This window comes from Dendrobates tinctorius, unplaced genomic scaffold, assembly GCF_039654945.1.
Source record: "Dendrobates tinctorius isolate UK_male_01 unplaced genomic scaffold, ASM3965494v1 ptg000150l, whole genome shotgun sequence".
Classification (NCBI taxonomy): Eukaryota; Metazoa; Chordata; class Amphibia; order Anura; family Dendrobatidae; genus Dendrobates; species Dendrobates tinctorius.
This window is the reverse complement of record NW_027361817.1, coordinates 217,933-232,709: the sequence shown is the minus strand read 5'-3', so window position 1 is coordinate 232,709 and position 14,777 is coordinate 217,933. Positions and strand designations below refer to the sequence as shown.

General features: G+C 42.1%; 1 protein-coding gene across 1 annotated transcript in view; it reads right to left on the bottom strand.

The window, feature by feature from the left end:
* The window catches only part of RHBDF1 (rhomboid 5 homolog 1), a 189,960-nt gene that overhangs the window by 52,736 nt on the left and 122,447 nt on the right, over positions 1–14,777 (bottom strand). Inside the window, exon 10 of the mRNA XM_073546636.1 lies at positions 2,977–3,138. Within this exon, the coding sequence (XP_073402737.1) occupies positions 2,977–3,138 (162 nt within the window). The remainder of the gene's footprint in view (positions 1–2,976; positions 3,139–14,777) is intronic.

The following is a 14,777-nucleotide window of genomic DNA, read 5'->3' as shown; positions in this document are numbered from 1 at the left end:
CAGCGGTTTTGGCCGCTGCGGACCCTCAGCAGTTTTTGCTGCGGTGTACAGTACCATGATTCCCTATGGGAATCAAAAACCGCAGTGCAGACGGTGCGGAATTTTCCGCGCGGATTATCTGCGGTTTTCAATCCGCAGAAAGAATTGACATGTCAATTCTTTCTGCGGATTCTCCTGCGGTTTGCCATCTCCTCCATTGAGGAGATGAAAAACCGCAGGGCAAAACCGCAGAGCAATCCGCAGGTAAAACCGCAGGTCTTTTGACCTGCGGTTTCACCTGCGGATTTTACAAAATCCGCGCGGATGAATCCGCACATAATCCGCAGCGTGTGCACACAGCCTTACTGTTTGCTACTATGATCAACTTGAATGAATTAATCGTGCTACTATGTATATATATATATATATATATATATATATATATATATATATATATATATATACTACGATGCCTACAGCATCTCTGGACATCTAGGACGACTTTGGTCAGCAATTGCAAAGGGATCCGCCAGCAGTTGATTTTGATGATTTCAGTGGCCAAGTACACTCAGCGTAGCAGAATATTTATCATACAACCATTATGCACTACATTGATAGTATGCCAAGACTTGTAAGTGCTTGTTTTTCTGCCCATGGGGCGCATACTCAAAATCTAAATAAATTGATGTTTTGAAAATTTTATTTCCGTTTTTTCATAATTTCTATTCATTACTATGGGCTCGATTCATGAAAGCTTTCACACCAGAATTCTTGTGTATATAATTTCAGGTACGCATACGTAATTTCATACATGCAACTATATGTATATATATTTGTCTCAAGCTCCTCTTTTCTCTTTTTCCCCTCCAAACCCTTATCTTAGTTTCATCATCACCAGTAAGTAGCCTCATGTACTACTGACCTTCTTCACACACATCACAGTGTTTGAGTTCGGGAAATCCAGGAAATAAGCTTTTTTCTCACAAATACAAGAAAAGCAAGACACGTTTCTATCAACAGTATATTTATTGTATGAAGCTTACGTAATAATGTATCTTAACTCCTGTATAAGCCGACCCGAGTATAAGCCGACCCCCCTAATTTTGCCACAAAAAACTGGGAAAACTTATTGACTCGAATATAAGCCGAGGGTGGGAAATGCAACATGCTCCATATTAATATATGCCCCATATAATGCTGCACAAAGGTTATTGGTGGCCCATAACATGCTCCATATATGCCCCATATAATAATGCTGCTGCGATTTAAAAAAAAAAAAAATGACATACTCATCTCTCCTTATGGCATCCTTATGACATGGCTGGCTCACCCTCCCCCAGTGCTACTCACCCTCCTGGAGTCTGCATATCCAGCTCTGCTACATCTCAGTCCCAGCATCTGTATCTCCCTTCCTGTCTTCTTCCTGTGTGGTCACATGGTACCGCTCATTAAAGTCATTAATATGCGGCTCCACCCCTATGAGAGTGGACACATCCATATTCATGACTTTAATGAGCGGTACCATGTGACCGCACAGGAAGAAGACAGGAAGGGAGATACAGACGCCGGGACGGAGATGTAGCTGAGCTGGATATGCAGACGCCAGGAGGTTTGAGTATCATGTCTCCTGCTCCCCCTTCCTCGCTGGCTTTCAGATATATGACTCGTGTATAAGCCGAGAGGGGCTTTTTCACCCCAAAAAAGGGTCTGAAAAACTCGGCTTATACACGTGTATATACGGTATTTGCTTTTGATTATATACAAGACACATTTTTTAACCTGAACCACATCTTGTGCCTACTTCATGAACTCTGACACATCACACACACTGTTATGTGTCTTTTTTGGCACCCCATTTCACACCTTACCTCTATATAAACCCTGTAAATACCCTGTTTATGTTATGTATATGGTATTTTATTTCTTGAAGAAGAAGTTGGTTACACTTCGAAATGTGTAGAAAAGTAAAGGAAACCATTATTTTTTTATAATATCTCTGGCATGTAATGTATTTTTTACAAGCCGGCAGCGCGAATATGGACCACAAACTTTACGTGTTTTATTTATAAACATTTTTGACACCAACTTATATTTAGTAAAATCAACAGTTAGGGTCTTTTCACTCTTATTGAATAAAAAAAGACAGACCCAGATAGGAGATAGGTACGCTTTGAAGGGAATTTGTCACCAGGTTTTTGATATGTAATCTGAGGGCAGCATAACATGGGGCAGAGACCCTGATTCCAGTGATATGTCACTTACTGGGCTGCTTGCTGTCATTTTTATAAAATCCCTTGTTTTCTCTGCTGCAGATTTACCAGTTCTCTGAATGCTAAACTGTGTATAACCTGCCTTCACCACTGATTGGCAGCTCTCTGTGTACACTGTGAATTGGCAAAAAGCTGCTAATCCGTGGTAGGACATCTTGTCCCCTAAGTCAGGGTTCCCCAACTCCAGTCCTCAAGGCCCACCAACAGATCATGTTTTCAGGATTTCCTTAGTATTGCTTAGGTGATAATTGCTTCACCTGTGCAATACAAAGGAAATCCTGAAAACATGATCTGTTGGTGGGCCTTGAGGACTGGAGTTGGGGAACCCTGCCCTAAGTGATAATCTCATGCTGAAAAGACACAGATTTTACTGAATCTCCAACAAGCAGCCCAGTAAGTGTTGCATCGCTAAAATGAGGGTATCTGCCCCTACAACATGTTACTCCACGATTAAATAGAAAAAAACCTGGCGACAGATTCCCCTTAACCTTTAAGTGGATAAGGACTTTTTTTTTTACTGCTCTGGCCACATAGCAGTGGTGAGGTCTATTACCTCTAGAAAACAAAAAATATTATTATTAATAATAATATAAATAATAATAATAATTTATCAGTAAATCAGGTACCCATACAGCTTTATATTTAGATAGTTTAACTCATTTATACATTACGCATTAATATCCTAACAGTGCACATGGCAGTGGAATTCTTAAATACAATATCCTACCGAACACTCCTCTTCTGACGTCTGAATGCAACCCGATTTGTCATTTCTCACACAACATGCGGAGTGCCTTTCTTTCTCTCTTTTCATCTGAATTAAATTGTACACTTGCTGATCTTGTCTCATGCATGGTGAAAATTTTGCTCCAAGATGTATTAAATCTTCCTGGAAGAAATTACAAATCAAAAAAAAAAAAAAGGAAAGGTTATTCATACAATATATTTGATACATTTTAATTTCTTCCTAGAACAGCTTGATTTTTAACAGAAAATCCCTTTCCATTTTACCATTCTCAGTCATTTTCTCGTGAGGAAGATCATCCGCCCCTTGTGAATCCTGACAGCTGAGACATTACATCCTATGTGGCCATCATAACATGACACAAGGAATCCCAGAACCTATTGGCACAATTCCAAATGTTCCAAGTTTATTTGCAAATTGACAAATGCAAACAAAAAAATAGTACCGACGTTAAAAAAAGGTCAAATGAAAACTCACAGACTTAAAAGAACTAACGTAACTTGCATAAAAAAACTCAGTCCTTGGACACAGAGATAAGCAAGACAACAGTAATACGATGATCAAGACAAGTCTGCCTCTTACTCGTCATCTCTAGTCTTCACAATAGGAGGATATTACACATCTAAAGCTTATTTCCGAGTAAGATTGTCGTCCATGTAAGACATGATAACCCAATATTTGCTTCATTTCAGATCGTGCAATTATCTTCATGCCTGAAGAAAATTCTTCAAGGAAAAGTAGGTACAAAAACATTATGAAAACATTTGCAGCAAATTATTAGCCAGTGGAGCAACTAGAAGTTCTTTCTTATGCATTTGATGATGCTGTTACCAGAATGATTATTGTTGGCTTGTCATTCATCTATCGTGAATAAACTAAGATATAGTAAAAGAATCACTATTTACTACATATTAAATATACAGTTAGGTCCAGAAATATTTGGACAGTGCCAAGTTTTGGTATTTTAGCTGTTTACCAAAATATATTCAAGATACAGTTATACAATTAATATGGGCCTAAAAGTGCAGACACACCAGCTGAAACTTTAGAATACTCACATCCTAATTGGAGTAAGGACTTAGGAATTGCTAATTTTAAAGGGACCAAAGGTAATTGGACAAATACTTTAAAATCTCTTTAATGGGCTGTATGGGCTATTCCCTTGTTAATCCATCATCAATTAAGCAGGTAAAAGGTCCGGCGCTGATTCCAGGTGTGGCATTTGCATTTGAAAGCTCTTGCTGTAAACCCACAACATGTGATCAAAGGAGCAATCAATTGAAGTGAAAGAGTCCGTTATTAAAAATATAAGAAACCCATAATGGAGATAGCAGGAATGTTAAAAGTGGCCAAACCAACAGTTTTGTACATTCTGCAAAAGAAGAGCGCAGTGGTGAGCTGGGAAACTCAAAAAGGTCTGGACGTGCACGGAAAAAAAACAGTGGTGGATGATTGCAGTATCCTATCCATGGAGAAGAAAACTCTTCCACAACATCCACCCAAGTAAAGTACACTTGTCAAGAAGCAGGTGTTTCAATATCAAAGGCTACCATAAAAAAAAATTCATGAGAGCAAATACAGAGGGTTCACCACAAGGATCAAACCATTAATCAGCCTTAAAAGAAAGTCCAGATTAGACTTTGCCAAAAAACATCTAAAGAAGCCAGCCCAGTTCTTTGGACAGATGAAACTAAGGTACCAAAATGATGGGAAGAAGAAAGCATAAAGAAGGCATGGAACGGCTCATGATCCAAAGCACACCATATTCTCTGCAAAACAAGGTGCAGGCAATGTAATGGGCATGGGCATGCATGGCTTCCAATGGCACTGGGTCACTAGTGTTTATCAATGATGTGACTGAAGGCAGCAGTAGTCGGATGAATTCTGAAGTGTACAGGGCTATACTTTCTGCTCAGATTCAACCAAATACAACAAGGTTGATTGGAAAGCGCTTAAAATTACACATGGACAATGATCCAAAACATACTTTGAACGCAACTCAGGAGTTTAAGGCAAAAAAGTGGAGTATTCTGCAATGGCAGAGTCAATCATCAGATCTCAACCCCAGCAAGCATGCATTTCACATGCTTAACCCCTTAACGACCACTTATAAGCATTACAAGGACGGTCGTTAAGGGGCCTGCTTTTTTTCCTGCTTTTTCCGGTCCCTGATCACGAGATTGCCGTTATTTAATGACCAACGACGATCGTATATAAAAAAAAAACTGTGCCCGCTATCAAAATAATTTCTCTCTTCTGACATGATATACGTGTATGAAGAGAGAGAAATGAGGTTCTCAAGCCCAATCCCAGTACCTTCACCATCCCCCAATCCCTCCAGCTGCACCCCCGGCCACTCGCTAACTCTTCCTAAAAAAAAAAAAAAAGTGTGTGCATGTACAGTGCGGCCGGCCAGCACCCGGCTGCAGCGGGGATTTTTCCTATTGGTTTCTTTTGATCACTGTGTTAGACCCTATCACTGTGATCAAAAGCCAGTAATTAGTGTCATTCCCCGTGTCATCCTCTTAGCCAGATTACATTTTTTATTTTATAATTTGTATTTCTTTCAATCTTTGCCACTAGGGTTGGGGTTAGGCTAGGGTTGGGGTTGAGTTTAGGATAGAGTTAGGGTTAAGGTTAGGATAGGGTTTTTTAAAAAAGTATTAAAAAAATGATGACAACATAATAACTAGTATTGAGCGCAAATGCTCACTACTCGAGTTTACATCGGGGTCGCTCGAGCACCCATGATGCTTGGTTGCACACCTTAGCACCCAGATACAAACTCAAGTAGCGAGCACTTGCGCTCAACACTAATGACGACTTATTGAATATGACGACCTAATGTCATCAAATTCTGTGTAGTACCTTTCGGTTAAAAATCCTCACTATACCCCTGAATAAAATCCTTGAGGGGTGTAGTTTCCAAAATGGGGTCACTTGTGAGGGGTTTCCACTGTTTAGGCCTCTTTCACACATCAGTTTTTTGCTATAAGTCACAATCCGTCTTTTTTTGAACGGACAAAGTAACGCTTTTTTTTGTACGTCGAAAAGTCGAACAGTCGCTGTCCATCAAAAGACATAATCCGTCGCTGGATTCCGTTTTTTAAAACTGAGCATGCCCGGAACAATTTCTATTCCTTTAATTTAACCCCTACAGCTGCTTCTCCCATTCTCATTCATATTCTCTCTCTCTCTCTCCAGCTGTTGCTTCAACGGATCTGTCAAAAAGACGGATCCAGTGCATCAGTTTTTTACAATCTACACAGGATCCGTTTTTTGCCCATTTTGACGGATTGTGACTGATTCTAAAAAACTGAGGTGTGGAAGAGGCCTTAGGCAAATCACGGGTTCTACAATCCCGACATGGCGTCCTCTGTCGAATCCAGCCATTTTTGCATTTAAAAAGACAAATGGTTCTCTTTCCCTTCCGAGCACTGACGTGTGCCCAAATAGTAGTTCTACCCTACATATGGGGTATCGGCATACTTAGGAGAAATTGCACACCAAATTTTAAATGTCCATTTTCCCATGTTATCCTTGTGAACGTAAAAACTTGGGGGCTAAAGCAAAATTTTTGTGAACAAAAGTAAAATTTTTTCAATCTACATTCCATTAATTCCTGTGAAGTACCTGAAGGGTTAATAAACTTCTTTAATGTGGTTTTGAGTGGTGTATTTTTTAGAGTAGTGTCACTTTGGGGTATTTTCTGTCATACAGACCCCTTAGAGTTACTTCAACTGTGATGTGGTCCCTAAAAAAATGGTTTTGTAAATTTTGCTGGAAAATGGAAAAATTGTTAGTCAACTTTTAACCCTTATAACTTCCAAACTAACAAAAATAAATTATGTTTCAAAAATTGTGCTGCTGTAAAGCAGACATGTGGGAAATGTTATTTATTCATTATTTGATGTGGTATAACAATCTGATTTAACCCCTTTCCGACATCTGGCCTCCCTCCCTTTGATGTGGGCTCCGCCAGTGAACCCTCATCTTTCCTGGCACATCAGCTGTTTTGAACAGCTGACATGTCCCCGAAACAGCCACGGGTGGAATCGCGATTCACCCACGGCTATTAACCCGTTAAATACCGCTATCAAACTCTTGACAGCGGCATTTAACATGCGCTTCCGGCAATCACACCAGGAATCCGCCCACTGGTGACCTCTGTCACGTGATCGCAGGTCACGATGGGTTGGCATGACAACCGGAGGTCTCCTGGAGACCTTTATGGATGTCACCGCCGGCTTGCTGTGAGCGCCGCCCTGTGGTCGTCACTCATATTAAGTGAGTAATTCTACTACATAGAGGCAATGTAATCATCGCCTCTATGTAGTTGAGCAGATCGGTTTATGGCAGCTTCTAGTCTCCCATGGAGACTAATGAAGAATTCCAAAATAAAATAAAAGTTTTTAAAAATATAAAATAAAAAATATATAAAGGTTCAAATCACCCTCCTTTCGCTCCATTCAAAATAGAACAATAAAAAAAAAATCAAACATATATATATTGGTATCACCGCGTTCAGAATTGCCCGATCTATCAATAAAAAAAAGGATTAAAGGGGTTGTCCGGGCTTTTCACATAATCTCAGTACATATCTGGGCTGCAGAATTATGACAATAAGAAATTTACTTTCTGTCACTAGTTTGCACGGTTTTCTAGATATTCAGAACAGAACGTCCAAGGGGGGGGTGTTATGGCATTGAAATGAGAACTGGTCGTAACCTCCTACTCTACTAAAAACATGCCCTCTATAGCAACAACCCCACCCTCCATAGCTACAAGCCCTCCTCGTCCACATGAAGAAGCCCTCATCACACAGTAACAAATCCTCCCTCTCTAGCAGCCTCACTGCAGAGAGCAGATCACCCAGCTGCTCCTCCCCCAGACACACTCTGAACAGTGATCTATGGAAAGTTAAAGTGATGAGGAGGGAAAATCGTCCTGTATTCCGGACCACTCCATGATTACAATACATAACTCATCAGTAATTCCTTCCCTCACTGTCCCAGGCTGCTGGCAGCAGTGAGAACAGACTGTGTGATGGCCAGTGATGGGGGTCTGCAGCTTCTAATCTGCACAGGGGATGGCAGTCACTGATGTAATCTGTTGTGCGACAAAGCATCTGCTGTGTGAATGAGACAGCTCTGTGTCACTGATGTCTTCACACAGCAGCAGATTTGGTGCAGTGTATGTGTGAGCACTGTGTCTCTAATGACACAAATACTGATGGGAGCAGCCTGTCCAATCAGCAGCTGTAACAGTGTGAAGTGTTGGGGGGTGTATGTATGGAGATATATATCATACTAAGGATTCTGATACTATAAATAAAGGGCTTGTTTGTGTTGTTGAGGAGCCCTTCCTTCATTCCTTCCTAGCTTTTCACTATTCCTTTCTGACCCTGGCATACCTCCAGCCTGTGTAAGGTGTGTACCTATATCCTATCACTTTATAATGTTTCTAGCAGAAATACATAACCGGTGCACGCGGACCATTCACCTCTGCCAGTGCTGGGAAAGACAAGCTGCAATTTATTTATATATTTTCCCATCACCTCCGAGCAATTTTCTGTTTTTTCTGTTTTTCCCTCTCCTTCTTCCATAACTTTTCTATTTTCTTTTCTACATCAGTGACTGCCATCCCCTGTGCAGATTAGAAGCTGCAGACCCCCATCACTGGCCATCACACAGTCTGTTCTCACTGCTGCCAGCAGCCTTGGACAGTGAGGGAAGGAATTACTGATAATGAGTTATGTATTGTAATCATGGAGTGACCCAGAATACAGGACGATTTTCCCTCCTCCTCACTAGTTTCACTTTCCATAGATCACTGTTCAGCATGTGTCTGGGGGAGGAGCAGCTGCTCTCTGCAGTGAGGCTGCTAGAGGGGGAGGATTTGTTACTGTGTGATGAGGGCTTCTTCATGTGGACGGGAAGGGCCTGTAGCTATGGAGGGTGGAGTTGTTGCTATAGAGGGCATGTTTGGAGTAGAGTAGGAGGTTACGACCAGTTCTCATTTCAATGCCATAACACCCCCCCCCTTGGACGTTCTGTTCAGAATATCTAGAAAACCGTGCAAACTAGTGACAGAAAGTAAATTACTTATTGTCATAATTCTGCAGCCCAGATATGTACTGAGATTATGTGAAAAGCCCGGACAACCCCCTTTAACCTGATCGCTAAACGGTGTAGCGAGAAATAAAGTCAAAATGCCAGAATTGCTTTTTTTGCTCGCCGCAACATTGAATTAAAATGCAATAACAGACTATCAAAATATCATATATGCAGCAAAATGGTATCATTAAAAATGTTATCTCAGTGCGCAAAACATAAGTCCTCACCTGTCCAGACAGCACAAAAAATGGAGACGCTACGGTCTTGGAAAATTACACAATTTTTTTATTTTTTTTTAACAAAGTTTGGATTTTTTATCACCACTTAGATAAAAAAGAACCTACACATATTTGGTGTCTATGAACTCGTAATAACCTGGAGAATCATAATGGCAGGTCAGTTTTAGCATTTAGTGATCCTAGTAAAAAATCAAAACAAAAAAACGTGTGGGATTGCACTATTTTTGCAGTTTCACCACACTTGTAATTTTTTTCCCGTTTTCTAGTACATGACATGATAAAACCAATGGTGACGTTCCAAGAGTACAACTCGTCCCACAAAAGCCCTCACATGGCCATATTGACGGAAAAATAAAAAAGTTATGGCTCTGGGAAGAAGGGGAGCGAAAAATGAAAACACAAAAATGAAAATACCTCCGGGGGGTTAAGGGCATAAAAATTTAAATTGTGAAAATTGTGAAATTTTCTAATATTTTGTCAAATTTTTGATATTTTCAGAAATTTACGCAAATCATATCACCAAAACTTAACGCTAACATGAAGTACAATATGTCATGAGAAAACAATATAAGAATCAGTGGGATCCGTTGAAGAGTTAAGGAGTTAGTACCACAGAAAGTGACAGTGGTCAGATTTCAAAAATCTGGTCTGGTCATTAGGGTCAAAATTAGCTCTGTCACTAATGGGTTAAGACAAGACTTAAGGCAGAAATACAGGCAACAACTGAAGTCAGCAGTAGTAAAAGCCTGGCAAAGCATCACAAAGTAGGAAACCTAATGTTGATGATGTCCATAGCTTCCAGACTTCAGGCAAGTCATTGCCTTCAAAGGATTTTTCTACAAAGTATTAAAAATGAACATTTTATTTCTGGCAAAGTTAATTTCTCCAATTACACTTGAGCCCCTGAAATGTGTTGAAAAATTTTTGCACTTCCTAAACATTTCACAGGATATTTTTGTTCAACCCCTGTAATTAAACCTCTATACTTCAATTGCATCTCAGTTGTTTCATTTTATCGTATATAAAAAAAATAGTGTCATGCAGAGCGCAAATCACGAAGATTCGGTCTCTGTCCAATTAGATCTGGACCTAACAGTATATATAATCATATATACTTTCTAGAGTCAAAATGAATTACAAATAAAATTCTTAGACAAATACCTGAAATAGCTGATCTCAGTTATCCAAGTCCAATGCCTACATTTTGTAAGACACAGATATTTCTCTTAAAGGGAATGTGCCATCCCCAAAAAAATTTTTCAGCAATTGAAAAAATGTAAAGAATTAATATTTACATTTTCTTAAAAAATATTATCATTTGTTTTTAATTTTGTAAAATATGAAAAATAATTTTAAAAAGTTTGGCATTTCCACTTGTTAACACTAGGGGGAGCAGATACTGAAATTTGGCACAAAAACCTAGTGTACAACTAGCTCACATTACTGTCCTGCAGTAATTATGGGCGTACAGTGTCCATGATGTTTGATTTTGATATATGATCATGCCCTAAAATGGACACTGTATGGGCGGAATCTGCTGACATGGGTGTGGTGTCACTCCTCTCCTCCCCTTCTGGGTGTTTGCTAAGGGAAAAGAGAGGATGACATCTAGGAACACAGTGAGCAGCCATTTTGATGGGGCCTGCAAAGTTACTGACTGTCTTTTCATGTAAAGTCTGGATCAGAACAGGTCACCAATCAGCAGAAATGTGTCCTGGATTTCTGTGGAGCAGACAAGAAGACGGTCCATCCATGTGTATAAAACACAGCGCTCTATGTACAATCCCTGGCACCGAACAGGGTGCCCCCCACAAACCAGCACACTGCTCTCCTGAAATACTCTGTGCTGCTGTCACTCTGCTCCTTCCACCATATCAGGCCCCTGTCGCCTCGCTTTCACACATCGCCAGGACAGGATCTGAGGAGAGGAATGGGGTCTTCGGTCACCGAGGATGGCAGGCAGCAAGGATTCTGGGAGCAGGGTGACAGCAGCACAGAGTATTTCAGGAGAGCAGTGTGCTGGCCTATGGGGGGCACAGAGGGAGGTATATGGGGGAGGAGCAGGGTGACAGCAGCACAGAGTATTTCAGGAGAGCAGTGTGCTGGTCTATGGGGGGCACAGAGAGAGATATATGGTGGAGGGAGCAGGGTGACAGCAGCACAGAGTATTTCAGGAGAGCAGTGTGCTGGTCTATGGGGGGCACAGAGGGAGATATATGGTAGAGGGAGCAGAGTGACAGCAGCACACAGTATTTCAGGAGAGCAGTGTGCTGGTCTATGGGGGGCACAGAGGGAGATATATGGGGGAGGAGCAGGGTGACAGCAGCACAGAGTATTTCAGGAGAGCAGTGCGCTGGTCTATGGGGGGCACAGAGGGAGATATATGGGGGAGGAGCAGGGTGACAGCAGCACAGAGTATTTCAGGAGAGCAGTGCGCTGGTCTATGGGGGGCACAGAGGGAGATATATGGGGGAGGAGCAGGGTGACAGCAGCACAGAGTATTTCAGGAGAGCAGTGCGCTGGTCTATGGGGGGCACAGAGGGAGATATATGGGGGAGGAGCAGAGTGACAGCAGCACACAGTATTTCAGGAGAGCAGTGTGCTGGTCTATGGGGGGCACAGAGGGAGATATATGGGGGAGGAGCAGGGTGACAGCAGCACAGAGTATTTCAGGAGAGCAGTGCGCTGGTCTATGGGGGGCACAGAGGGAGATATATGGGGGAGGAGCAGGGTGACAGCAGCACAGAGTATTTCAGGAGAGCAGTGCGCTGGTCTATGGGGGGCACAGAGGGAGATATATGGGGGAGGAGCAGGGAGACAGCAGCACAGAAATCCAGGAAACATTTCTGCTGATTGATGGCCTGTTCTGATCCAGACTTTGCATGCAAAGACCCCATTCCCCTCCTCAGATCCTGTCCTGGCGATGTGTGAAAGCGAGGCGACAGGCGCAGTCCGGGGTGACGCTGGGAAGCAGGCTGGGGGGGAATGGAGCCATACAGTAACGATAAAAATGAGACCCCTCTCTTCAGCTGCCTCCCCAGCCCTCCCCTGACTGCACCTATTACCCCTGACCCGTGTGCAGGTGCTCAGCCAGAACCACCCCAGAATGGGTCCCCTTTTAGCCGATCACAAATAATACCGCCATATACTTCACACACAATGCTGCCATATAGATCATACACAATACCACCATGTAGATCACACATAAAACCAGCAGGGTGACAGCAGCACAGAGTATTTCAGGAGAGCAGTATCACACGGCAGAGAATTAGATACACGGCTCAGCAGACAGTATCACACAGGAGAGGATTAGATACACGGTTCAGCAGTCAGTTACACAGGAGAGGATTAGATACACGGTTCAGCAGTCAGTATCACACAGAAGAGAATTAGATACACGGCTCAGCAGGCAGTATCACACAGGAGAGGATTAGATACACGGCTCAGCAGACAGTATCACACAGGAGAGGATTAGATACACGGTTCAGCAGTAAGTATCACACAGGAGAGGATTAGATACACGGCTCAGCAGTCAGTATCACACAGGAGAGGATCAGATACACGGTTCAGCAGTCAGTATCACACAGGAGAAGATTAGATACACGGTTCAGCAGTCAGTATCACACAGGAGAGGATTAGATACAAGGCTCAGCAGACAGTATCACACAGGAGAGGATTAGATACACGGTTCAGCAGGCAGTATCACACAGGAGAGGATTAGATACACGGCTCAGCAGGCAGTATCACACAGGAGAGGATTAGATACACGGTTCAGCAGTCAGTATCACACAGGAGAGGATTAGATACACGGTTCAGCAGTCAGTATCACACAGGAGAGGATTAGATACACGGCTCAGCAGACAGTATCACACAGGAGAGGATTAGATACACGGTTCAGCAGGCAGTATCACACAGGAGAGGATTAGATATACGGCTCAGCAGTTAGCATCACTCACGGGAGGATTAGATACACAGCTCAGCAGTCAGTATCACACAGGAGAGGATTAGATACACAGCTCAGCAGTCAGCATCACACAGGATAGGATTAGATACACGGCTCAGCAGTCAGTATCACACAGGAGAGGATTAGATACACGGCTCAGCAGGCAGTATCACACAGGAGAGGATTAGATACACGGCTCAGCAGGCAGTATCACAGGAGACTGTATTACAGATATGCCCACACTGGTGAAACTTCCAGCCCCCCCCCCCCCAATTATACACTAGACTATGGGCTGTATATGTCACTGTCCTCCTCAGACAGCCATAAAATCTCTCATAAAAGCAAAGGTGTCAGATTACCGGAGATCACTGGGGCTGTGAGTGAGGAGGCGGAGACAGAGCAGGAGGACAGTGGAGCTGGAGCAGGAAGCACGGTGCAGAAAGTCGAGCTCAGCAGATAGCACTGGGCTACAGTAAAATGGCGCCCAGCCACACCTACAGCAGTGAATGGTGCAGCCCACAGGGGCGTGCCCAGTTCTCTGCTAATGAGGCTGCAATGTCAGAGATGGGGTCGGGAGCTGACCGCAGTCTCCTATGTCCAGGGACGGCCATATTTGCAGACTGTATGAATCCTCCACAGATCTGCAAATCAAGATGGCAGCGCCCAGTGGCTACATTAAAACATTATTACAAACAAACTATAAATCCTAGTTAGTACAACATTTGCTGAAACAACATGTTTTGTTACTTACTCTTTTTTTTCAAATTATATAAAATTGCGGCACCTTCCCTTTAATAACCTGGCATTTCTAGGCTGAGCTGCACTAACATGCAAGAGAACAGTGTTCTGTACTGTTAGTATAGTAGGGGCAATAAGATAGTATTGTGGTAAAAGGTTTGCACGGTTCTGATCCTTAAGCTTTTTTTTCCCGAAAACTGCAGCAACAAAACAACAGTGCGTATCCTTGCCCTGGAGGAAACTTATTACTAGGAGGATAAGACGATATATACAGTACTGTGTAAGAATTTTAGGCATGGGTGGAAAAAATGCCAGGGTAAGAATACTTTAAAAATGGTAGTGTTAATAGTATATTTTTATCAATTGATAAAATGCAAAGTGAACAAACAAAAGAGAAATCTAAATCAAATCAGTATTTGGTGTGACCCCCCCATTGTCTTCACAACAGCATCAATTCTTCTAGGTACACTTGTACACAGTTTTTGAAGGGAGATGGCAAGGAAGTTGGAAAACTAACCAAATACTGATTTGCCGGTACGTGAAGAGACGGGAAGGTTTTCAACACACATGTATACAGTTCTTGTTTTTTTGGCCTATATTGTTATATTTTAAAGAGAGAAAATATTTGATGGTAGATCAGGTCATAAAATGGTTAAACCTTACTGACAATATAAAACAAGCATTTCAGGCATGACAGATTAGGATATGCAAAACTTTTAAAAAACTTAAGAATGTGAAGAATAGCAT